Genomic DNA, 24,516 nt, shown 5'->3' with positions numbered 1-24,516 from the left:
AAACCTCACAAGTGAAGCCTCATTTGGCAAGAAAGGAGAAGTAGAGAAGATTCAGGCAGAGCTTATGGACCAGTATTTGATAAGGCCCTGAAGGAGGACAGAACATGGATTAGGGAATTAAATTATGTAGCAGCTGTGTGAGCAAGAGATTTTCCTGGTTCTCATGGGTTGGTTCTGGTTGTATCTGAGGTCAGGAAGCTACTTAATGATCACATTGAAGAAGCCTAGCAGAGCTATAGAATTTTACAAGTTAATATAAAAATCAGATCAATTGGTAGTCTTGGAATTTTTCTAAAAACGGTTGAATACAAACCATTAAGGGAGGGATAAATACATAGCAGAAGCCTCTTCTGCCACTGAAGGTGTCTCTACTTGGAGACCATACAGAAGTTTTAATGTGGCCCATTTACCTGGTTGATATCACATTAGAACATTGTCTATAATGTGAAAGTAAAGAATATTTCAAGTTGGTAAATTTTTATGAGTTTTAAAGAGTATTTTCAAGACTGCTATTGCTGAATATGTATAACTAAAAAACAAACAGACTTTTCCATTAACTAATCTTGTATCTCTTACGGTAAGAAGCTAGGATTATAGAGTTCCTCGTATTAGTCTGGTACTGTAAGCTGTCAAAGTGGTTTTGATGAAAAAGAAAGGCTTTTCTTAACCTTTGAATTACATTCAGTTAGGAGTTATAAGTAAAGTGTATCCCTAGGTCTGTGAATAATGAACTGGAAAAGAAGACTGGAAATTAATATTCTAACCATGAAGGCTAGCTAATCACTGTGAAGAACAGAGAAATCCGATAATGATGCCAAAGTCATTTAGTGGCTAGATCTGCTCCCTGAACCATTCCTTCCTGACTGTAGAGACAGCATGAACCCTAGGAAAATAGCTGAAATGTAAATCACATATCATCCAGCTGGCCCAGGGCCTCATGGAGCACAGATGTTCCCTTATCTTTTTCAAAACCAGAGAATGTAACAGATTATTGAGAGGGAATACTTAGAATCCCTGTAGCTACATTTCTTAGTATTCTAATCTCTATATTGCTTCCCTACTCTCCCATAATCTTCATGATTATTTTCCTTATTTGTTTCTTAAACTTTTTCCTCATGCTTTTCCTTCATGTTACATTTAGCTTTAGGACATTTTCTGTTGCATAGGAATACTCATGTTCACAATCATCATCAAGTTTGTTAGGAAAATTCTTTTTTGAAGAATCAATTCTTATAATCTTATTGCCCATGGATTGCCTGGGTTTCAGAAAGGTGTAGGTAAGCACTGACTTAGTAAAGAGAAGAGGTCTATTTTTGGGTATGTACAGCCATTTATATGTAATGAGAAATATATATATAGTGAGGTTACCTTCTTACAATTGGACCAGGTCTATATTTAATTCATAACAAGGTAAAAACTGTGGAGTTAATGTGACTAATAGTATCTCTGATATTTCTATAAACTAAAAGTATTATGAATTACATTTTGTAAGAGGCAGAGCTTGTCTTTTAAATTAAAAAAAATGTTTTTTCTGAAACTATATAAAAGATATTCAGCATAGTGACAGATGAACAAAACAAATAGTCTTTTTTAAAAATCAACTTTATTTTTTAGAGCAGTTTTAGGTTCACAGCAAAATTGAGGGGAAGGTACAGAGATTTCCCAGATACCCTCTGCCTTCAGTCATGCATAGTCTCCCCCATTATCAAAGTCCCCCATTATAGTGGTACGTTTGTTACAACTGACAAACCTACATTGACACACCATTATCACCAAAAGCCCATAGTTTACATTAGGATTCACTCTTGGCATTGTTCATTCTGTGGGTTTGAACAAATGTATAATGACGTGTATCTATCATTATAATATCCTACAGAGTAGTTCCACTGCCCTAAAAATCCTCTGTTCTTTGCCTATTTATTCCTCCCTTGGTTGCTTCCAGGTTTTGGCCATTATGAATTAAGGTGCTATAAACATCCACATGCAGGTTTCTGTGTGGACATAAATTTTCATCTCCTTTTGGTAACTGCCAAGGTGCAACATTGCTGGATCATATGGATCATATAAAAGTATGTTTAGTTTTATAGGAAACTGCCAAACTGTCTTCCAAAGTGACTACCATTTTGCATTCCCACCAGAAATGAATGAAAGTTCCTTTTGCTCCACATCCCCCCAGCATTTTGTGTTGTTTGTCACTGTTCTAGATTTTGGATATTCTGATGGGTGTGCAGTGGTATATTACTGTGGTTTTAATTTGCATTTCCCTGATGACATGATGTGAAGCACCTTTTCATGTGCTTATTTGCCTTCTGTATATCTTCTTTGGTGAGGTGTTTATTAAAATGTTTGGCCCATTTTTAATCAGGTTGTTTTCTTATTGTTGAGTTTAAGAGCTCTTTGCATATTTTGGATAATGGTCCTTTACAAATGTATCTTTTGGAAATATTTTCTCCCGGTTGTGGCTTGTCTTGTTATTCTCTTGATACTGTCTTCTCAGAGCAGAAGTTTTTAATTTTAATAAAGTCTAGCTTGGGACTTCCCTGGTGGTCCAGTGGTTAAGACTCCGTGCTTCCACTGCAAGGGGTGCGAGTTTCATGCCTGGTTGGGGGACTAAGATCCCTCATTTTGTGTGGTGTGACCAAAAAAAAATTAAAATTAAAATTAAAAAAATTTTTTAAAGTCTAATTTATCAATTCTTTCTTTCATGGATCATGCCTTTGGTGTTGGATCCAAAAAGTCATTGTCATACAGAAGGTCATTAAGGTTTTCTCCTTTGTTATCTTATATGATTTTTGTAGTTTTGTGTTTTACCTTTAGGCCTGTGATCCATTATGAGTTAATTTTTGTGACAGGTTTAAGGTCTATATCTACATGTATTTTTTTGCATGTGGATGTCCAGGGATTCTAGCAACATATGTTGAAAAGACTGTATCTTTGCTCCATTGTATTGCCTTTGCTCAATTGTATTGCCTTTGCTCATTTGTCAAAGATTAGTTGACTATATTTATGTGGATCTATTTTTGAGCTCTCCCTTCTGTTCCATTGATCTTTTTGTCTGTTATTTCACCAGTACCACACTGTCTTGATTAGCTTGTAGTCTTAAAGTCAGGTAGTTTAAGTCTTCTAGTTTGGTCTTCTCCTTCAATATTTTATTGGCTATTCTGGGTATTTTGTCTCTTCATGTACACCTTAGAATGAGTTTGTCAATATCCACAAAATAACTTGGTAGGATTTTGACTGGGGTTGCATTGAATCTAGAGAGCAAGTTGGGAAGAACTGACATTATCAGAGTTTTGTAGGTTTTCTCATGTAGATCTTATATATATATTGTTAATTTATACTTAAGTATCTTATTTTTTTGTGGTGCTAATGTAAATGGTATTGTGTTTTTAATTTCACATTCCACTGTTTATTGCTGGTATATAGGAAAGTGTATATTATTAACCTTGTATCCTGCAATTTTGCTATAATCACTTATTGGTTCCAGGAACTTCTACATAGATGATCAGGTCATTTGTGAACAGAGACAGTTTTATTTCTTCCTTCCCAATCCGTATATCTTTTTTTTTTCCTTTTCTTGTCTTATTGCATTAGGTAGGACTTCTTGTATGATGTTGAAAAGGAGTGGTAAGAGTGGACATCTTTGGTTTGTACCTTATCTTAGTGAGGAAACTAAGAGCTTTTCACCATTAAGGATCCTACTAGCTGTAGGTTTTTTGTAGATATTCTCTATCGAGTTGAGGAAGTTCTCTGCTCCTAGTTTACTGAGAATCTTTACTATCAATAGGTGTTGGATTTTGTCAAATGCTTTTTTTGCATCCTGTAATATGATAATGTAATTTTTCTTCTTTAGCCTGTTGATGTGATGAATTACATTAATTGATTACCTACTAGGAAAAAACTTCCCATCCCACTTATATTTGCTCCCTGGGATGATGCTAAATTCAATATACATAGAAAAAGATGAATCATTTTAAGATAGAATATTTGAAAGGTAAGCATACAGAAAAGTTTTTACAATAAAGGAAGGAGGAGTAGAGATAGAAGTTGGATTTTAAAGTATTAGAACATTATTTCCTGAATGCCACAATGCCTGGGCAACAAATGGTCTATTAATAGGAACTTTATCCCCAGGGTCCTCTGCCCCCATTTTGTTTTCATGTATAGGCCAAACCTTTATTGTCACACTCTTAATTATTACCTTATTTTTTATTTCTCCACCTTTATTTTTTCTTCCATTCTTTTTTGTTTATGACACACAAATATAAATGACAAAGGTCACATTTTTGGTTGAAGAAATTATTTCATTGTACTGTTTTTCCCTCAAATATATTTCCTCAGGTGTATAATCATGTTTGGTGTAATTATAGGTATAATGTCTTAATTTAGTCCTTATAAAATGTTCTTTTTTTTTTTTTTCTGGCCGCACTGCACAGCTTGTGGGATCTTAGTTCTAGTCCTTATAAAATGTTCTTAATAAATATCTACATATGCAGTACTGTCCCTATCATATAACATCTGCCTCAGTGAAATGTGACATGGCTAAAGTTCCCTGTTAAAGACTGAGTTAATGATCAGGAAGAAGAAAATGTTGTGTGTGTGTGTATGTTTTTAAGCACACAAAGTAGTTATTATTTTCCTTTTAAAGAAATTGCCTCAAACCTTCAATTATTTAACCTTTCAGGTGGAGAGCAACCTATTCCTCTTTGGAACGAACATGATGGAACAGCAGATGGAGATAAGCCTAAAATTCTACTCTATTCCCTGAACTTGCAGTTTAAGGTAACATAAATAATAATATAATAATGATTCTTTAAGAAGTATTTTTCTACTTAATGTATACTTGTAGAAAATCTATATGATATATGAGTATGCCAAATAGAAAATAAAACTGAAGTATAACCCTGTCCACGCAGAGAAGAAGCTTTAACAGTTGAATATCCTTTAGGACGTTTTCCTATTTGTATTTTTATATATGTATATATTTGTGCATTTTTAAAAACCTTGAATACCTTTCCATGTCAGAACATTTAGATCCACTTTATCTTTTTGAACAGCTATGCTATATATTATACAGTTGTAACAATTTAACTACTTCTTTCAGATAAACCTTTTGACTTTTTTCTAATTATTGCTGTTATAAATTACTCTGTAAGAAATATTTTGTACAGTTATCCAGTTAAAATAATACCTTAATAGAAAAGTTATTTCCAATATTTACGATATTAGTGTTCTTAAAAATAAAAATCATTCTTACCAAATAGTTATTTACTTGTAATTAATGTATTTAACACATGAACAGTCTATATTTTAAATACAGAATACTGAAAAAAAAATTAATAGCTAAAAAAGTTCCTACTGACATGAGAAATTAAAGGATGTTGCCAGTTTTATCAGTTCATCAGGCATCCTATATGTGTTTTAAAACATGGCTGTTTTATTTCTCATATATTGAAAGATTTCATTTGTGTGGGTGTACATTTTTGATTTAAGATTCTTTTTTTCCTCCAAACATATAATCTGCTAGGGTATTCAAGTAACGGCCACAACTCCCTCAATGAGAGCTGTGAGATTTGAAACTGGATTGATTGAACTGGAACTTTCAAACCGACTTCAAACCAAAGCTTCACCAGGAAGTAGCAGCTATCTGAAACTGTTTGGTAAATGCCAAGTGGATTTAAATCTGGCATTAGGACAAATTGTTAAACATCAGGTGAGTGCTGAATATGTTGATATTAAAACTGTGGCTTTTAAACTTTGCACATCAATTTAAACTACTTTAAGTATTACTATACTTTAAAAAGTATTGAGTTGAAGTTCCTAAAATCTGATTGTAAATTCTAATAAAAAATCATTTAAGAAGGACCTTATAATTTTACCTTGGTATTTCATTGAGTATATTGGTAGTATATTGTTCAGTGCAAATGCAATCACATGAAACTTGAATCTAGTATCTTCATAAATATTCGTTTATAATTTCTCTTGATTTTGTTAAACATTATTTTTTATTTCAACACTTTGTACTAACATTGGTCAGTCTTTAAAATGTTACTAAGTTTCTTAGCTGTCCTATTTGATAATGGCAAATTTTGCATGCTATAATATAAACATGTAAAGTTAAAAAAAATGTGTATATATACGACAGTAAATCAGATTCTGTTGTATAAAAATTAACTTTCACAGCTCATCAGGGAATTTTACTATTTTTTTTGCTAAAAATTATTATGTAGATTTAACCTTTTTCCTTCTTTAGTTTGAAGATTAAAAGAATACCAGTCACTTTTCAAACCTGAGTGGTTGTATTAAAGATTATGTGGAGGAATAAATGAACAAAAATTTCATGTCATCTCTAGAAAAAACAGTAATTTTTTCAAATAGAAACACAGTTTGAGAGGAGAGAGGATTTAATTATCTTGAAACATTTAATACATTGCCATTGAGGATATGGCCCTAATCCTAGCTTTTGTATGAATTTTATGTATGACTTCCTATTTATTTCTTATATACCCATCCATATTGTATATTAATTTCACGTGTTTATGGTACAGAGTATCAGGAATTTATCATTGACAAATGAAATAGAGAAAAATGTACTGTAGTTCTTTTAGTGAACAATACCATTAATGGTGTTAAAACTTCTAATTTTTTAAATTAAAATATTTTCCATTATTTGATTTTATTGAGCTTTTAATTTTATTTTAGGTTTATGAGGAAGCTGGTTCTGATTTTCATCAGGTTGCCTATTTTAAAACTAGAATTGGGTTAAGAAATGCCCTGCGAGAAGAAATCAGTGGTTCTTCAGATAGGGAAGCTGTGCTTATTACCCTGAATAGACCAATTGTTTATGCACAGCCTGTGGCCTTTGATAGAGGTAAGATGAAGTCTATCAATACTGTCTTGTTAGATTTAGAAATGTTTTGGTAATGCTAGAAAAAATCATCTGTAGTTTACAAGTTTAAATGCTTAACAGCTAAATGTCTCTTAAATTTGAAATGTGAGCATCCAAAAAAAGTTTCATGCTTATTACCATTAGTTTTTGAAGTTACTTTACTTTTTAAAGTTATTTGCTTTTTACATGGATCTATAGGAATGTCTGATTCAGAATTTTAAATTTTTTGGTTTGGATAACTATTGCACCCAATTGTCTTAGCACTGTCTTTATTAATTTATTCTATAAACATTTATTGTTTACTGTCTAGAAGTGGAATACAAATATGGAAAACAGGATCTCTGCCCTCAAGGAGCTCTCAGTTCAGTGGGAAAGAGAACAAAGTAGACTACAGAGTGGAGATATATAGATATAGGTATAGATACACACACACACACACACACACACACACACACACACTTCTTTTTTTCCCCCTTATATCTGAGGGTGTCTCTCACTTTCTCTGTGCTTCTCAGAGGAGAAACTAAATTTTCAGATTCAACTTGGAGTTAGGAGTTCACCAAGGAGACAGGAAATGAAAGCTTGTCCTATTTACCTCTGTATCTGAAGGCCTAGAACAGTCCCAGGCATGTAGTTAAGAACTAAATAAATATTTGCCAAGTGAGAAAGAACATGAATGAATATATATGAGCACAGAGGTCTAAGAAAATATAGCAGCCATTTTTATAAAAGAAAATAATGGGAAATAAGGCTGAACGATAGATAGGATCTAATTAATGTGTCTTGGGCAAATAGGAATTGTATTTTAGAAGTAATGAAGAACCATTTATGAAGCCATAAAAGATTTAAATCAGTGGTGGGCATTGGCTGGTGATAAGATCAGTTTGTGAGAAAACTGCCCTTACCATTTTATTTTGCTAAATCTGGTGCACATTTTTTTTTTCATTTCTCATCTTACCAACTTTTGATCAGCTTTCAACAACTCCTTAAAGTACTTTGTACTCTTTATGTCCATGACATAACACCTGCTTTTCCTTCTACTTCTCTGGCCCCTTCATCTTTATCTCTCTTTAGACTCCTCCTTGTATACACTGCATTAAATGATGGTTTACCTTAAGTTTCATTCTTGTTACAAACTCAAATGTCTTCGACTTCTCTCTCTAAATCACACTTTATTAATGTATACTCCCAGTATTATGTACCTCTCCTTCAAGAATTTTTAACTGTTGTAACAGAAAGCTGTATAAGGTCAGGGACCATGTCTGTTTTCGTTTGTTATTCCATGCCAATGCCTAGCATATATAGTAGGCATTTCACAACTAATTCATTGAATGAATGAATGGACCTGGATTTTCTTCTTTTGCCACTTTGCAGTCCCTGCTTTCTGCTTTTTTCATTTCTCAAGTTGACTGTATCCTCTTAGATCCTTTCAAATTCTAATGCTACAATTTTCTGGGAATAATTTTTATTAATCAACAGGATTTTGCAGCTCTAGAGGTTTACTTGCCATATAGCTTTACAGTTTTTATTTTAATTTTCCTTCTGCCCTGTCTTATCAAAAGCTGTGCTGTTTTGGCTGAATTATAAGGCTGCCTATGACAATTGGAATGAACAACGAATGGCTTTACATAAAGATATTCATATGGCTACAAAGGAAGTGGTAGATATGTTGCCTGGTATCCAGCAAACGTCAGCCCAGGCGTTTGGGACTCTCTTCCTCCAGCTCACTGTGAATGATCTGGGAATTTGCCTGCCTATCACAAATACTGCACAGGTATAAAAAATCGAATTACAGTCCAAGATTAAGAGCCAGACATTTCTAGAAACCATTTTTATGTGTATAGAGTATAACAATAAGCTTTTCAGGATAACAGTTTATAACTTGAGTTTAGTAGATAGCAAGTAAGATTGAACTCCTTCAACCGTTATTCATCCACAGTGTATTAAACGTCAGTTTCATGGACTTCTCTGAAGCATTCTGATATGCCTCATAATAGTAATGAGATTGACACCCATCTAATAAATCTTAATTTTTACCTTGGAAAATAAGCAGCTTAGCTTTCAAAAATTTTTATTTGTTTTGTATTTAGCCAAGACATCTTTGGCATACACTTGATAATAAAATAGAAACAAAGGATATTTAAGGATGCTATATAATAATGTTTAATAACTTTATCTAAAACAGGGTAGGGAATTTCAAAATCCTTTTAAACTATAATATTTAGTGGTAACAAAACTTCCAAGTTATGTGTACTGGATAAAGCAAAAATTTACTCTTTGTGATTTAGGACCAGTTCTCAGGAATACATATTTGCATGCACATGTGTGTGAGGGAAAAGGCTATGAACCCCCTGTTAGGCTAAGAAGTTACAATTATAACAAATACAGAGGTCTACATTTTACTGTTATAATTTACCTTAACCTGTAACCAGTTGTTGAATGAATTTATCTTTAAGTATTTTGTTTGGCAAAACAGTGTTAAGAAAAACTCTGAGTTGAGGATTGGCAACGTGGTATGTTTGTGCTTCAGGGGTTGGAAAAATAATATTTTAATGACATGACGGACAGAGCTTAGGAAGGACTTACACACCAGGGATGGTTGTCAAAATGAAAATGTTCCACACAAACTAAAAGGCTTGAGATAAAAAGAACAGATAATTAGCCTTTTGCAAGTTTAGGTTAAAAAAATGCACATGGCAATGCATTTCACATGAGCAATTTAATTTTAAAAGTAGGCATCTTTCTAAACTGCTTTTTAATGAAGCGCTCTAGGGTTGACCCTTTCTAGATGTTTGATCTTATGAATCCTGTGAGGTTTCCAAATTTTAAAAGTTGTCACCTTTTGTCTCATTTCTTTAATATATTTTGCAGTCTAATCACACTGGAGACCTTGACACTGGTTCTGCTTTAGTACTGACCATTGAAAGTACTCTCATCACTGCTTGTTCTTCAGAATCTCTAGTTAGTAAAGGGCATTTCAAAAACTTTTGTATCCGTTTTGCTGATGGCTTTGAGACATCATGGGATGACTGGAAACCAGAAATTCGTGGGGACCTAGTGATGAATGCCTGTGAGTGTCTCTTATTTTCTGTATGAGGTTTTGAATTTTTTAAAATTAAAAAATAACCCCAGTGTCTTCATAAGTAAAACTAAAGGATGTTCATATCTAGGAATGTTATTGGACTTTGTGACATAAAGACTATTTCTAATTAAAGATATCAGAACATATTTGTGAAAAGCTGCAGCTTTCAGTTGTTTGGGTAAGTAAACCAACTAGGTATTCTTTTTGATGGTATAACATTTGAAGGTTTGCTCACTCCCTGATTTTTCCTGTAACTGATTCGTGAATGACCAGGCAAAGTGTCTTTGTTCTGTGGGGATCTTGAAACAAAGTGATAAATGTGTAAGATCCAGTTCATCCTATAACATAATACAGGATAACCGGGAGCAGGGATTCCAGCCATAAATAAGTCCACATGTCCACATATGTAGTATACAGAGTATAATTTGTGTGAATTTCTCTGATTCTATTATGCTCCATTAAACACAGCTTTAGTTATTCCTCTGGTTGTGAATAACTAAAGCTGTATTTGTATGCTATTTTGAAGGTAAAGGGATTTATTTTTATTTTAATATTTTAAATATTACAGCAGAGTTGATAAAGCATCATTAATCTATTTTTAATTAATTTTTATTGGAGTATAGTTGCTTTACAATGTTGTGTTATCATTAATCTTAATAATGAAGAAAAATTATATTTGAAGAATTAATGGTTGTGGACTAAAATTCCTCAGCTAATCTGTAAAACAAAATTAATTACTTTTCAGAAGGTGGTATGCCATTATTTAGCAATTTTTTCCTCTCTTCACTGGAAGACAATCTTCTTTCCAGTTCTGGGTTTTCTTTGAGTATTGGGAGAACTTTCCAGTGTTTTTATATCAAAACTTGAAGTTTTAGTATTTAATATTGGCTAAAATTTTAGGTGAAATTTTTTGGTTTTGAATGCTTTGCATTTAGATAATTCATAAGTAAAATACTAGGATTTCTTTGAAATACTTCAGGTTATTAAGAAGACTTCATATCAAAATACTTATGCCTGATACCCAAAAGACCAAAATTAGGCTTCATTAGAAATTTTTACAAGTAATCATTTTACATGGTTGTTATGTATGTTTTAAAAGGTCACCATAACTGTCTTTTGTTTGTGTGTTTTTTTTCCTTAAAATAAATTTAAACCTATTGATTTTTATTATGATGACATTTTGCCATCATTATAGTCATACTGGATAGAATATATTTGGAAACAAGGAAGGATACCATTTCCTTAGCAGTTTAAACAAAGGGAAAATGCATAAGAAATATGCCTCTGACTCAAAAACGCATATTAAAAAATATAAACAATAACTCAGCACCTCAGTGGATATTATACCAGCAAAGTAGAACACTAACATGCTGATAATTGCGATAATCATAATTTATTTGGGGTTTTGGAGGGAATCAAATGACTTGTTTTTGTAACATGCTTATTGTTTGGTGTTTTGGGAGAGTGGCAAACGAGATGAGTAGAGTAGCTGTTTTGCTGACATAAAAGAATTCCAAATTACAGATTCACCAATTAGTTTACTATTTTGTAGTTTTTATTAGTGTAGTTTTTATTAGTAGTAAGTATACTTGGATATAACTGAGATTTTTTTTTTAAAAAGTTGAGTTTAGGGCAGAGAAATAAGGAAAAGTAGGATTATGCCTTAGGATTTTTTTTCACAGATCATTTAAAAATCATGCCCTACAGAAACAGAAATATAGATCAATGGAACACGATAGAAAGCCCAGAGATAAACCCACGCACATATGGTCACCGTATTTTTGATAAAGGAGCAAGAATATACAATGGAGAAAAGACAGCCTCTTCAATAAGTGGTGATGGGAAAACTGGACAGCTACATGTAAAAGAATGAAATTAGAACACTCCCTAATGCCATACACAAAAATAAACTCAAAATGGATTAAAGACCTAAATGTAAGGCCAGACACTATAAAAAGGAAAACATAGGCAGAACACTCCATGACATAAATCACAGCAAGATCCTTTTTGACCCACCTCCTAGAGGAATGGAAATAAAAACAAAGATAAACAAATGGGACCTAACGAAACTTCAAAGCTTTTGCACAGCAAAGGAAACCATAAACAAGACCAAAAGACAACTCTCAGAATGGGAGAAAATATTTGCAAATGAATCAGTGGACAAAGGATTAATCTCCAAAATTTACAAGCAGCTCACGCAGCTCAATATCAAAAAAACAAACAACCCAATCCAAAAATGGGCAGAAGACCTAAATAGACATTTCTCCAAAGAAGATATACAGATTGCCAACAAACACATGAAAAGATGCTCAACATCACTAATCATTAGAGAAATGCAAATCAAAACTACAATGAGGTATCACCTCACACCAGTCAGAATGGCCAGCATCAAAAAATCTACAAACAATAAATGCTGGACAGGGTGTGGAGAAAAGGGAACCCTCTTGCACTGTTGGTGGGAATGTAAATTGATACAGCCACTATGGAGAACAATATGGAAGTTCCTTAAAAAACTAAAAGCAGAACTACCATACAACCCAGCAATCCCACTACTGGGCATATACCCTGAGAAAACCATAATTCCAAAAGAGTCATGTACCACAATGTTCACTGCAGCACTATTTACAATAGCCCAGACATGGAAGCAACCTAAGTGTCCACTGACAGATGAATGGATAAAGAAGATGTGGCATATATATATACAGTGGAATATTAGCCATTAAAAGAAATGAAATTGAGGTATTTGTAGGGAGGTGGATGGACCTAGAGTCTGTCATACAGAGTGAAGTAAGTCAGAAAGAGAAAAACAAATACCATATGCTAACACATCTATAGAATCTAAAAAAAAAAAAAAAAAAATGGTTCTGAAGAACCTAGGAACAGGACAGGAATAAAGACACAGATGTAGAGAATGGACTTGAGGACATGGGGAGTGGGAAGGGTAAGCTGGGACCAAGTAAGAGAGTGGCATGTACATATATAAACTACCAAATGTAAAATAGATAACTAGTGGGAAGCAGCCGCACAGCACAGGGAGATCAGGTCGATGCTTTGTGACCACCTAGAGGGGTGGGATAGGGAGGGTGGGAGGGAGACGCAAGAGGGAGGGGATATGGGGATATATGTATATGTATAGCTGATTCACTTTGTTATACAGCAGAAACTAACACACCATTGTAAAGCAATTATACTCCAATAAAGATGTTAAAAAAAAAAAATCATGCCCTAAAAAAAAGATGGCCCTGTGTCGGTAATTCCCTGGTGGTCCAGTGGTTAGGACTTGGCGCTTTCACTGGCGGGGCCCAGGTTTGATCCCTGGTTGGGGAACTAAGACTCTGCAAGCCAAGCGGCATGGCCAAAAAAAAAAAAAAAAAAAAAGATAGCGCGGTGTAATTTCCTCTCTAGGTGATAATATTTTGGGGGGAAGTGCAATAAAAATTAGAAAGGACAATCTATAGGAAGGGTTCCATGGACCACTTAAATAGTAAAGATTATACGCTATTCTTTAACATGTATTTAGAAAAACTAAACCACTAGAAGTTTGAAAAATTCCAAGCTTTCTGCTAACACCTGGGTAGCAGCATTTGGTTGTCACAGCAGGAATACTGCCATTCTGGATTCTGGTTGGTCCAACTCAGAGATGACAGGTACAGTGGGCAGGAGCCCAGTTGGTTTCCTACTTCTCACTTTCAGGATCCAGATATACTCCTAAGAATTTTAACGTTCCTTATTAATTCATCATACCTCTGTATTCTATGAATTTATATAATCTTTTTTTTAGCTTAATATTCAAAAATTCTCTAGCACTTCTTGGGATTGGAAGTCCCCGATGTTTTCTACCCTTTTTAAATTTACTGTTTCTTACTTTCACTTGGCCTTAGTTATATTACTCCAATTTCAGAGGCTTTTCTTTTCATTCTAGCAGTCTTAAGATTTGAAAGGGTAGTCTAGGCTTTTTTTGCTCTGATTTATAACTATGACATTAAAGGTGAATTAGGCAAACTTTTACCCCCAAACAAGATCTAATTCTTTTTTATAATTTGTATGTGAGGCACAAGTACCATATGGTTCAAAAATATAATTTAGATTTTAAAGTTATTGGCACCACCTTAAAAAATACATAATAGAAATTGTCATTTATGAACCCTTTCTCCCAAAATAAATTGTAGTATTTCTTTTCTTTTTTTTTAAATTAATTTATTTGGGCTTCCCTGGTGGCGCAGTGGTTGAGAATCCGCCTGCCGATGCAGGGGACGCGGGTTCGTGCCCCGGTCTGGGAAGATCCCACATGCCGCGGAGCGGCTGGGCCCGTGAGCCATGGCCGCTGAGCCTGTGCGTCCGGAGCCTGCGCTCCGCAACGGGAGGGGCCACAGCAGTGAGAGGCCCACGTACCACAAAAAAAAAAAAAAAAAAATTAATTTATTTATTTGGCTGTGCTGGGTCTTAGTTGTGGCATGCGGGATCTAGTTCCCTGACCAGGGATCGAACCCAGGCCCCCTGCATTGGGAGCATGGAGTCTTAACCACTGGACCACCAGGGAAGTCCCTAAATTGTAGTATTTCTACAACTCACATTTGAGTAACATTTGAATACCAGTTTAGAATATGGAATGAATTGCAAAAGGACATTTTATTTACGGTATATATATTGTCAGGTTTAGACTGAAATTTGGTTTCCATTAAGGATTACTGAGAAAGGGTCTTAATTCTATCTTTAGGCTCTACTTTGTTTAAAAGTTGTTTCAAGGATGGCATGTCTTTTGTTGAATTAATTAACCTCTTTAAAAAGCTGAAATTATCTGATTAAAGCTAAGAAGTAGTAAATGTTTCAAAGTTAAAGTTAGATATGTTCTGGGGATAGGTCCATGACCTTAGGAGGCTGACGTTATGAGGTTGACATCATGGCAGGCAATCTTTTTTTTTTTTTTTCCCTCATAAAGTGATCCTTGTCAAAGTAAAAGACAAGGTTGATGAATCATGTCTGTGACCTAATGTGGCAGTTCTTAGTTATCAAAAAATCATTTTAAAATTATTTGCATTCTCAAAGTGCCATTCATTCATGATGGTACAAATTGTCATAGCATCTGGAAACTAGAGTTTCAGAGTTGGCCAGGTATTGTCACTCAGATAAGGAAATCACATGCAGAATGTAAAGATAAAACTGGAGTCAAATCTTTTTTTCTTTATTGAGGTATGGTTGATTTACAATATATTAGTTTTAGGTGTATGCAGTTTAGTTCTTAAAATCGGTAAGAATAAAATATTGCGAGATATGAAATAGATATCATAAGTCATCTAAGGTAGCCCTTTCATTCTCCAGATTAGAAACTGAAATCTAATACACTAAGATGTATCAGATAGATAACTAATAAGAACCTGCTGTATAAAATAAATAAATTAATAAATTTTAAAAAAAGAAACTGAAACCTAGAGAGGCTAGTAATCCTGTTTATATTTAGGTAATCATTTTTGGAAGAAAAATTGCAGTGTAATATTTAATCACAAGCATAATTTTATTGAAACTTATTTTGGGGGTGATTTTTGTGCAGGTGTAGTTCCAGATGGTACCTATGAAGTGTGTTCCAGGACTACAGGACAAGCAGCTGCTGGTAAGTTCACCTTTGGTATTACTTTTGCTATATATATCTGGTAGAATTCTGCTTTTTTTATCCATTTTTCCTGCCTTTATATTAGAGGCTCTTTTAACTAAACTCATTCTGGTATTCCCTAATTTTTAAAAACTATTTTGCAATAATATTAGCATATTTTTATTTATCTAACAATTAATTAGACACCATCAGTGTACAAGATACACTACAAAATGTTTTGGGAAAGACAAAGATGAATAAGATATACTTTCTATGCCATGTAAGTTTAAATTCTAATAATGTAGTTACAGCTCTGCAGCATAACTAAACTGTAATAAGTGATAAGTTCAAAAAATATATAAAATTCCAATTGCTATTGAAATTTACAGGAGGGAGATAAAATTTCTAAATGTCAAAGGATACTGGAATGAGAGAAAGCTTTATGGAAGGAAAAGCATTTAAACAAGGACTTGAAAGATGGATAAAATTGTTTCTTAAGCAAAAACTGGAAAATATGAACAGAGAAAATTCAGGCAGAGAGAATAATACCTGTCATGATGTCAAAACACAGTGTCTAGTTAGAGTTGTCCAAATTGGCTGGAATAGAGTTATGTGAAAATAAGATGAGAAAAATCTTAAATCCCAAATTAAGGAATTTGGACTTCATTTTGTGGACAGTGAGAAAGCCATTGAGTTTTTTTGAGCAAGAAAGCAGATGTGACAGTATCAAAGGGACACACACTTTCAAGGATTAGAGAGAAAAATCTAGGAAACTGGTTAGGAGATAACCATAGAAGTAATAATCTGTCTTAACTAAGATGACAGCATAGTGTAACTTTTTATTATTTTTACTGGTATAAAATTAGGGTAAGATAAATGGAGATATTTATTTAAGAGCGCTTAAAATGTTGAGAGGGGAGAAGCCGATTAGGATGAGTAGATTTCCTTTTCTCCTTACTATTCCTCCTGTCCTCCAAAACCTAGTCTCAGTGCTCGTCCTAAGTAAACTGTCTCAGAAAATAGCAAGGCCTGCAGTCCCCACTGACAGAGAACTGAAAAAGTTAGGAAATTTCCAGCAGTAATGTTAGAAGGAAAAGTTGATAACTGAGGTAAACATACATATTGGGAGGAAGGTCACATAAAAGTCTTTGTCAGGAGTCTTGTTTATAAGCGACAACAACGTACTCAAACTGGCTTAACCAGAAGGGGGAACTTGTTAAAAGAACATTTGCAGATCACAATTAAACTTAGGAATGGCTATCTCAGTGAAGAGAAAGAACGAGGTCAATTCAGGGGCCCTCAGGAACTACTGGAAACAATATCCCAGCTGTCACCAGGGCTCTTTCCAGCTCTTGTCTTTGCTTCTCTCCGGCTGCTTCATTTTTGCTAACTGCTGACCTCCTGAAATATGGCAGGAAACATGGCTGCCAGCAGCTCATGAGCCTCATTCCCCACCCCTCAATCACTAGAGAGGGACCAGTCTTTTCTCAAGTCCAGGGAAGGATTCTTAGTTTTCCAACTTTGACCCTTACTCAGGCCAATCATCTGATTAATTCTGGCTAATGAGGGAGGGCTGTGCCAGTTCTCCTACTATAGTCATGGGAAGGTAGATCAGCTATGGGGCTAGGGGAGGAGGGAATTCATAGGTCACATGGGGAAAGAAGAGTGCTGAAAACAGAGAAACAATAGGTGCACACTATACAATAGGGAAATCAATCCTGTAGTCTCATGTTTCTGACAGATCTAGCTGTGAGAGACATTAGTTATTACACAGGGCCATCATCCACTTTATTACCTGAATGTAGAATTATTTAAATTTCTATACTCAAGACTTACCAAAAACGTCACTTCTTTATTTAAACAGAAAGTAGTAGTGCTGGAACCTGGACACTCAATGTATTGTGGAAAATGTGTGGGATTGATGTCCACATGGATCCTAACATTGGCAAAAGACTTAACGCTCTGGGCAATACCCTTACAACACTGACAGGAGAGGAGGACGTAGATGACATTGCCGATCTAAATTCAGTGAACATAGCTGACCTGTCAGATGAAGATGAAGTTGACACTATGTCTCCCACTATCCATACTGTAAGTAAACTCACAGTTAGACTTTGTCAGGACTGGCTTTTACCCTGAGAAAGGGATATTATTAGGTCAGTGTTATTTACTGTAGTTGCTAATTGTGGAGGAAGGGAGTGGTGGTTCTCTGTGTCTACATTTATATAATATTGTTTCTTTAATTCCAAAATATTGTCTTTTAATTGAATTCCTTGTTTCATAATGGTTGTCAACCAACTTGTGCCTTAACCTACAGGTAACATGTTAACAGTAAAAGCAAAGTGCAAGCAGATCTGTAGAGACAGAAGGTAGATCAGTGGTCGCCTAGGACTGGGAGAGTTTAGGGGGTTGGGAGAGGGGATGGGAAGAGACTGCTAATGTTATGAGGTTTTGTTTGGGAGGCGGTAAAAATGTTCTAAATAGATTCTGATGATGGCTGCACAACTTTGTGACTATACTAAAAACCACTATAAACCATTATACATTTTAAATGGGTGAATTTTATGGCATGTGAATGATCTCAATAATGATGTTCAAAAATGAAAGTCAGAAGCAAAGTGCACCCACACAAAATAAAGTATACATTTTAAAAATGTGTATTTCCATTTATACTGTACATATTCTATAGTATCAGATTGATTAGTTATTAAACTTATTATTAGATAAAAAGAAAGTTTCTCTCTGCTTTCATTCTATTATCGACGTAAAAAAAATTTTGAAACATCTTTTAACTACTGTATCATAAAATAGTTTTGTTCTTGGAAAGAAATTTTTTAAAAATTAACATTACTGTTTACCATTTAGAGTTCAGAGGGAAGTTCAGTAAGTGGAGATGGCCACAAGCTCACCTTTGGGCAACGACTTGTAAATCACCTCCTAGGCCTGAGGCCTCCACATCAGCGCTATTCTGTTCCTGCAGAGTATCTGTGTAACCCAGAGATGTGGGCCTCCCCTCAGTCTAGCCAGTCCCATCTGAAAGCATGCAGAGCTCACTCATGGGGAAACGTAGGTAGCAACTAAATGGATTCCTTACGAAAATGAAGGGGTTTGAATCACTGGAGAATTCCAATCATCTTACTTAATATAGATGGCTTTGATTCTTGCATGCTCCCTTTGATTTAAGGTGTTATTTCTGTGATAGGGTAGATTTGCTTTGTGACCTGAGGGTGTTACTGACAGACATGCTTTTGATTTTTCAGGAAGCTGTAGATCATCGAAGACAAGGAGCATCTTGTAGCCAGCCAGGAGAACTTAGAGGAAGAAAAATTATGAAGCGTATAGTGGATATCAGAGAACTGAATGAACAGGCCAAAGTAATAGATGATCTTAAGTATGTATAATGATTTTTAATTTAGTATAGTATTCCCTAATAATAGAATAGATTTTAAATGTGAAGGAAACTGGATTGGGGCCAGTACAACCCCTTTAGTTTATAAATGAGATCACCAAGGTCCAGAAAAGTTTGGTGATTTGTCTGAGATCATACATTCATTAGTGATAAAGTTAGAAATGTTAGTCTAGTGCTCACCACAACTCCCCATTTCTGAGAAGTTTATGACTGACTTTATGTCACATATATGCATCCCTACATGTACATACATGTATCTTCACATATGTATGTAAATATGAGTTTTTTGCTAACAGTATTTTTGGAATGCAAATTTTTGAGAGAGGAAGAAAATTTAGAATTTATTAAGCACCTATTGTGATTCTGACATGTTATCTCAATTTAATCCTCACAACATTTCTGTGAGATTAGATGGCATTATCCAAACTTTATAGGTGAGAAAACTGGCTCAGAGAGATTAAAGAATTGGAATTTGAACCTGTGTTTGTCTGAATTCAAACTTCATGCTTTTTTGCTTTCCTGTATTAGCAGTTCACTAGAACTGAGGTGAGGGTAGGGCGAGTCAAGAGTGGGGAGTAGGTGGTAGTCATTTTTTCTTTATCTGTAGCCTGCTAAATAGTACTGAGTAGGTAATGCTTGCTCTGTAAGACTAAATATTATTCTTGCCAAAATGAAATTTTTGTTTTCCCCAAAGGTGGAAAACATACTTCATCTTTTCTAATCTTTGTACTCCTTTATCTGTGTTTTTTTGCATTCGAGGATTTTACAGAAATGTATACATTGTACAGTGAAAGGTATTCGCTAAAAACTTGTCTGTAAAATCAGTTATGTTACAGTGATTCACGTTTTCCTGTTGACTTACATTGTAGTTTGAGTTTTGTTATCAGGGGAAAACTGACTTGAAGCAAAATATACTTCCTCCCCTAAAATCTTACCTGAGGCTTAAATTATATGTAGAATATTACATACAGATACTATCTGCTAAGTGGTTCCATAGCTTTCCTGAGATTATCACAGAGACTCGTGATGTAGAAATGGATAAGAACCATTTCCTAAAACATTAGAGAAAGTTTTTTTTTTTTACAGTTTTGCCAGATATGAGTATTAACTTTATGCAGGATTGTGGCCTGTCCATACATAATCTTTGATATTCTGATAGAGAATTTAAAAAGGAGCAAGTAAAAATCACTCTTACTTTGTTACCTCATTACACTAACTGCCATATTTGTTTTTTATCCAGAAAACTAGGTGCAAGTGAAGGAACCATAAACCAGGAAATTCAACGTTATCAACAATTAGAATCTGTTGCTGTGAATGATATTAGAAGAGATGTTCGTAAAAAATTACGGAGGTCCAGTATGCGAGTGAGTAAACATTTAAGGAGAATTTTATTAAAGTAGACTATTTAAACATTTTTTCACTTTATGAAATTTTTTGATGATACTTATGTTGTTCTCTTTCTTCCTCCATTGCTAGTGATAACACTTGACTTGTGTATCTCATGTCTACTATGTACCAGGCACTGTTTAAAGCACTTTACATTCAACAACCCATTAAATCTTTACAACAACCCTATGTGGTAGCTTGTATTATTTTCCCCATTTTAAAGATGAGGAAACTGAGGCACAGAGAGGTCAAGCAATTTGACCAAGGTTATACAGCCAATAATTCCAGTGGAGCCAAGATTCAAACCCAAACAGTGGGATTCTACAGTCTATGCCCTTAGCCACTGTGTTTTGTCTGCCTGTCATGAAGTCATACTTTCTTTTTTGTCTCTAATTCAAATGTGAAATTTTTTGAGATGTCCATTCTACCCCTCCCATTTTCCACAGCAGATTTTGCTCTTAGCCACTACATACTGTCAGCACTTTATTCTTACCTTTATTATTTGCATATTTAGTTGCCCTTACTAGTATTTGAGTCTCTTAAAGGACAAGTTGTTTATCTTTGACCTTACTATCTACCACATCCTGGGATTTAGTCCAATTGCTGAACACTTGAAATAATATATAGATAGATGTACTAGAAAAATAGAGTAGAAAATAATTCTAAAACTTATTCAAATGGAGGTAGGTTGCTTTGGGTTAAGGTAGTCTTGTTAGTAGAAAAACTAATTTTTAAAAATATAGTCAGCAAAACCCTCCAGTTTTTTTTAACCAGAGTATGGTTTTGGGGTGTTACCCCAATACATAAAAACTGATTAAATCAGAGCTGTTGAGGTTAGAGAAAAGGGGGGAAGGTTGCAGGGATCCAGAGTTCATCAGCTTGAACTTTCTTTCCTTGGTCACCACCAAAGTCCTAGACAACCTCATTTGAATAGTGTTCTAAATTATTTATTTAAATTAGGAATAAAATTCAATTTTACTTATTCAGCACTGGCCTCTGATAGTACTAAATGGATAGTGATGCTCTGTAATGCATAACTCTGTGTTTAAATTTTTTGCCACTATGTACCTCACAGTCATGCAACATAATGAAAATATTGCTTGCATACTGTTTATAAGCTAGTTTAGACTTGGCAATTAACTGTTAAAAATAAAACTAGGTAGAGAGGATTAGGAAAATTACTGAAATTGAATCTGTGTTCTTAACATTTTTCTCATTTGGTATTTCCCCCTCAATTCCCTTTTAGTCCTCTTGCTTTCTAAGTCTCCATTGTATTAGAATCTTTTTACTATCTAGCCCCCCAAACTACAAATTTGAAGAAGAGGGATTTGGTGACAAGGAGGGTGTTCCAGTCACCACTTCCTTTCCTTTTTTGTAATAAAGAGTTCTGTCGGGGGGGTACCCTTGGGTGGTACTCAGGATGATTAGTGGTCGCTCCCTCCCTCCCCCTCCCCCTCTTCCCTGATCTCCTCTTCTCCCCCCTCCCCTCCCCTTTCTCCCAGAATCTTTCCTTTTAATTCTCATTTTCTTTCTCGTTTCTTTCTTTTCTTATTGTTTCCTTATTTCTCCCCTTATTTCTGTACCCCTCATCCCTGCTCCCAATCTTTTCTCTCAAATGAGCTGGTGGCTCCTATTTTCCTTGTACAGCCTTCCTAATTGACGTTAGGACTAAGAATAGCTGATTCCTGCTGCACTTTGATCCATCTGTGTTGTTAAGTGACATTTAAAGTCACAATTTAAGATAACTTGTTATTGACCTGGGGGAGACAAGCTGACTTCTTTAACAGCAGAACATTTTACCTGAAGTCAGATATTACAACAGTAAACAACTGCCTAAACTCACCCTTTTTCTATCCCCTTTCATTAGGCTGCTTCCCTAAAGGATAAGTGGGGTTTGGGTTACAAACCAAGTTACAGCCGATCAAAAAGCATTTCAGCTTCTGGAAGACCACCTCTTAAGCGAATGGAAAGGGCAAGGTAATATATTTCAACCAATGCAACAAGTAATAAAATTGCTGACTCTTTTGCCAAAGGTCACTACTTATTTATTGTGTTCTAATTGGGGAAATTACAAAATTAAGGTAGCAAATGGACCTTATTAGTAAAACTAGTAATAGTGGATACTGTCAAACTAAGAAGTTTGAGGAATCCCTCTATCCCATTTATACTCTACTTTTATATTATAAGTCATTGTGTGCTTTTTAGTAATGAAGTACACTGCTATTTAGACAAGTTTATGCGTAAACTTATAGACTATCCAAAGAAATGAATAGTTGCATGTTAGTAGCTGCAGCTCTAAATTTGTCATTTTAGAAAAAGTGTGATTATACACACATTTAACATATGAAAAATGGGAAATTTTACTTATTATTGAAGAAAAATATAGTTTTACTAGTAAATGAACACTATAAAGTATAAATTCTTTTTTATAAGGTTTAATTTTAGAAAATCTTGTGTTAAAGCAATGAACTTTTTTTTTATGAGATGCTAAAGGTTAAGAAATGGAATGCCAAAAGTTCAATCCTTGGATAAGGTAAATATTTAGAAATAAAGTGTTAATGTCATTAATCAGACTTTTATAAAGTCCAGGGGTTTTTTTTGAACACGAATATTAATGTTTTATAACTTTATATTTTATTATAGTTCTCGAGTAGGTGAAACTGAGGAACTCCCAGAAATCCGGGTGGATGCAGCATCTCCTGGACCCAGAGTCACTTTCAATATCCAAGATACAGTAAGAGAGATACTATTTGTTAGAGATACACAGTGCTAAATAATTTTTAGTAATTACAAAATTATAGTAGTTAGGCAGTTTAGAAATAGTAGTTCCTACTTACAGTGAAAGTGTGGATTGTGATGGTTGAGGTGTCTGTACATTGCCAAATAGCAGAGCACTATTGAGAGCCATGCCGCAGGTGTTAGTGTTTTGCATGTAGAATAAAGACTCCATACTGCTTGCTTGTAGGTAGAAACATTTTGTTGAATAATTTTTCTTTCAAGTTCGACTCTGCATTAAACTGGGTATTTTACACAAATGTAATGTGGAATGTTTTTACTTAATGTATTTTATTGTTTATGTATTTCTGTTCAGAATATATAGAGAGATAATATCAGAAACTAGTAGTAAAAAAGGTCAGCGTCAAAATTGTATTCTAATTTTATAGCATGTTAAAATTAATGTTAAAATATTTGTTGTTTTTTGTTTACTTTTAAAGCATTTTTTATTTTTCATGAATTTTTATAAATTTTCTTATTATTTTAATTAAGTTGAAAAACACGGTATGGGGAAGTACACCACAGTCCAGCTGTCCTGGGGAAGGGTATTTTCAGGTACTTTTTAAGAACAACATAAATTTTGCTTTAAAACTAATTAACCGCTCTGAAAATCTGCTTTCAAAATGTCTTCCTCTCATTTCATACTAAACTCAGACCTTGAAGATATTTTACATAAAGGTTTAAGATTGTTTCAGTTCTTTTTCATCATGTATATTTCCTAAGCTTTTTCATGAATATATTTTACTTCTATACTTACTTATAATTTAATAGTAATTATTTAATCCCCAAAATTAAAGGACTAAATCAGCAGATTAACTCAACAAAATCATAAACCAAAAACTGCAGTATGTTACAGTTATTTGCTAATCCCGAAGTGAATCTCTTTTTCCCTACACTCAAATACAAAATGAATCTTTTCTTTAAGAAAAAATTAGTTACCTAATTCAAACTAGAATCAAACCTATCTCAGAACAACAAATTAATCATTCAGTGTTATTTATTTTGAGTCACTGGTATAAAAAAGCATGTATAAAAGCAATCTATTAAAAATTATGTTCAAAACAGTATGGAAAATGTGCTACACAATCACCTATAAGTTGAGTTAACACCTTTATAAGCTACATATTTTCCCTAAATATAAGTTATAAAAGTAAAATTTAATTTTAAAATTGTATCTGTATAGTAGGTACTTAAATCATTGTCTAGAAATTTTCTGTCAAGTTACATTTAAAAATTGGAACTTATTCCACATTTGTTTCCCATAGCCCACTCTTTTAAGATAGTCTCAATATATATCCCGTAGTTACACTGAATTTAGTCAAGCCAAATTTTGCTGTAGAACTATTAGGTTGTAATAGAGTGAGCTTGACAGACATGTCCTTTTTTCT

The 24,516-nt window shown here is 34.2% G+C and overlaps 1 protein-coding gene across 2 annotated transcripts in view; it reads left to right on the top strand.

Annotated features, from left to right (window-relative positions):
• The window catches only part of BLTP1 (bridge-like lipid transfer protein family member 1), a 216,383-nt gene that overhangs the window by 157,843 nt on the left and 34,024 nt on the right, over positions 1–24,516 (top strand). Inside the window, exons 55-67 of one of the 2 annotated variants that reach the window (XM_082606818.1) lie at positions 4,685–4,782; positions 5,528–5,713; positions 6,703–6,871; positions 8,452–8,663; positions 9,761–9,959; positions 15,520–15,579; positions 17,423–17,649; positions 18,424–18,624; positions 18,819–18,949; positions 20,208–20,331; positions 22,221–22,330; positions 22,997–23,087; positions 23,621–23,683. In XM_082606818.1, coding sequence (XP_082462944.1) covers positions 4,685–4,782; positions 5,528–5,713; positions 6,703–6,871; positions 8,452–8,663; positions 9,761–9,959; positions 15,520–15,579; positions 17,423–17,649; positions 18,424–18,624; positions 18,819–18,949; positions 20,208–20,331; positions 22,221–22,330; positions 22,997–23,087; positions 23,621–23,683 — 1,871 coding nt within the window. The remainder of the gene's footprint in view (positions 1–4,684; positions 4,783–5,527; positions 5,714–6,702; positions 6,872–8,451; positions 8,664–9,760; positions 9,960–15,519; positions 15,580–17,422; positions 17,650–18,423; positions 18,625–18,818; positions 18,950–20,207; positions 20,332–22,220; positions 22,331–22,996; positions 23,088–23,620; positions 23,684–24,516) is intronic. The other variant, XM_082606819.1, reaches the window with a different exon arrangement.

The sequence above is a fragment of the Mesoplodon mirus genome (genome assembly GCF_964341445.2).
Source record: "Mesoplodon mirus genome assembly, chromosome: 2".
NCBI classification, from domain to species: Eukaryota; Metazoa; Chordata; class Mammalia; order Artiodactyla; family Ziphiidae; genus Mesoplodon; species Mesoplodon mirus.
This window is presented reverse-complemented; position numbering and strand designations above follow the sequence as displayed.